General features: G+C 70.3%; 1 protein-coding gene across 1 annotated transcript in view; it reads right to left on the reverse strand.

Annotated features, from left to right (window-relative positions):
- Positions 1–1082, reverse strand: part of COL16A1 (collagen type XVI alpha 1 chain) — a 32736-nt gene that overhangs the window by 23231 nt on the left and 8423 nt on the right. Inside the window, 5 exon segments of the mRNA XM_019473525.1 lie at positions 92–130; positions 295–393; positions 473–517; positions 657–728; positions 876–911. Coding sequence (XP_019329070.1) covers positions 92–130; positions 295–393; positions 473–517; positions 657–728; positions 876–911 — 291 coding nt within the window.

Here is a 1082-nt window from a genome sequence, read left to right on the forward strand (position 1 = left end):
CGGGGATCCCCAGCAGGACCCACTGCCTGCCGCACCAAGCTGCCCTCAGACAGGACGGGGGGCAGTCGGGACCCCTTTCCCCCCCCCTCACCTTTTCTCCCTTTGGACCTGGGGGGCCACCAGGGTCGCCCTGAAAGGGAGAGAGGATGGCATTAGCCCTGCCCAAGAACCCCAGCCAGCCAGCCCCATTGTGGAGCCCTGGAGGAGGGCACCTCGCCCCCTCCTGTGGTGATGCCAACCTGCAGCCACCACGTGCCGAGCCAGGGACGCTGCCCAGGCGCAGCCCCATGGCACGGGGCTCCATACCGGAAAGCCGATCCCTGGAGAGCCTGGCTTCCCTGGGGGACCCGGCTCACCGGCCAGCCCCTCGGGTCCCACGAGGCCAGGGTCACCCTGGAAGGCAAGGGCGGGTGTCAGTGCCGGCGCTGCTCCCGGGTGCCCCTACCCTCCCACTCCCCAAGCCCCCACTTACCTTCTGGCCCTTGGGGCCCACCACACAAATCTCTCCGGGCCGGCCCTGCCAGGAGGGGAGTGGGGTGTGAAGGCTCCACACGTGCAGCACCGTGCACGCCACGGGGCGGGCTGGTTCAGCGGCCGGATCCCGCTGCCCAGGGGGTGCCCCAGGGGATGCCCAGGTACCACCCGGCACTACTCACATCGCGCCCCGGGCGCCCCGGCTTGCCCTGCAGTCCCCCGTCGCCTTTCTCGCCCTTCTCACCCTTCTGGCCCTGCAGGACAGACAGACGTCACCCGTGCCATCTCACATGCTGCCCGGGTTGGCACCGGCAGGTTCTGGCACCTCTGCCACCATCCCGGGACCCACAGGGCAGTTGTCCCCGCTGCAATGCCAGGACCCGCGGGCGGGCTGGACTTACCTTCTGCCCGTCAGCGCCGGCTGCCCCCGGGAGCCCCTGCATGGGAACAGCAGGGCAAAGTGGGTGCCCACGGGTGGGCTCATGCAGGTGCCCGTGGGTGCTCGTGCAGGTCTTCCCTCCTCCCGCTCGCGCCACCGCTCCTTTCATCCCACACCACCCACAGAGCTGTCTCCTCGGGGCCGGACCCCCGCACCTCAGCCCGGGGTA

Source organism: Aptenodytes forsteri, unplaced genomic scaffold (assembly GCF_000699145.1).
Source record: "Aptenodytes forsteri isolate BGI_AS27 unplaced genomic scaffold, ASM69914v1 Scaffold7, whole genome shotgun sequence".
NCBI lineage: Eukaryota > Metazoa > Chordata > Aves > Sphenisciformes > Spheniscidae > Aptenodytes > Aptenodytes forsteri.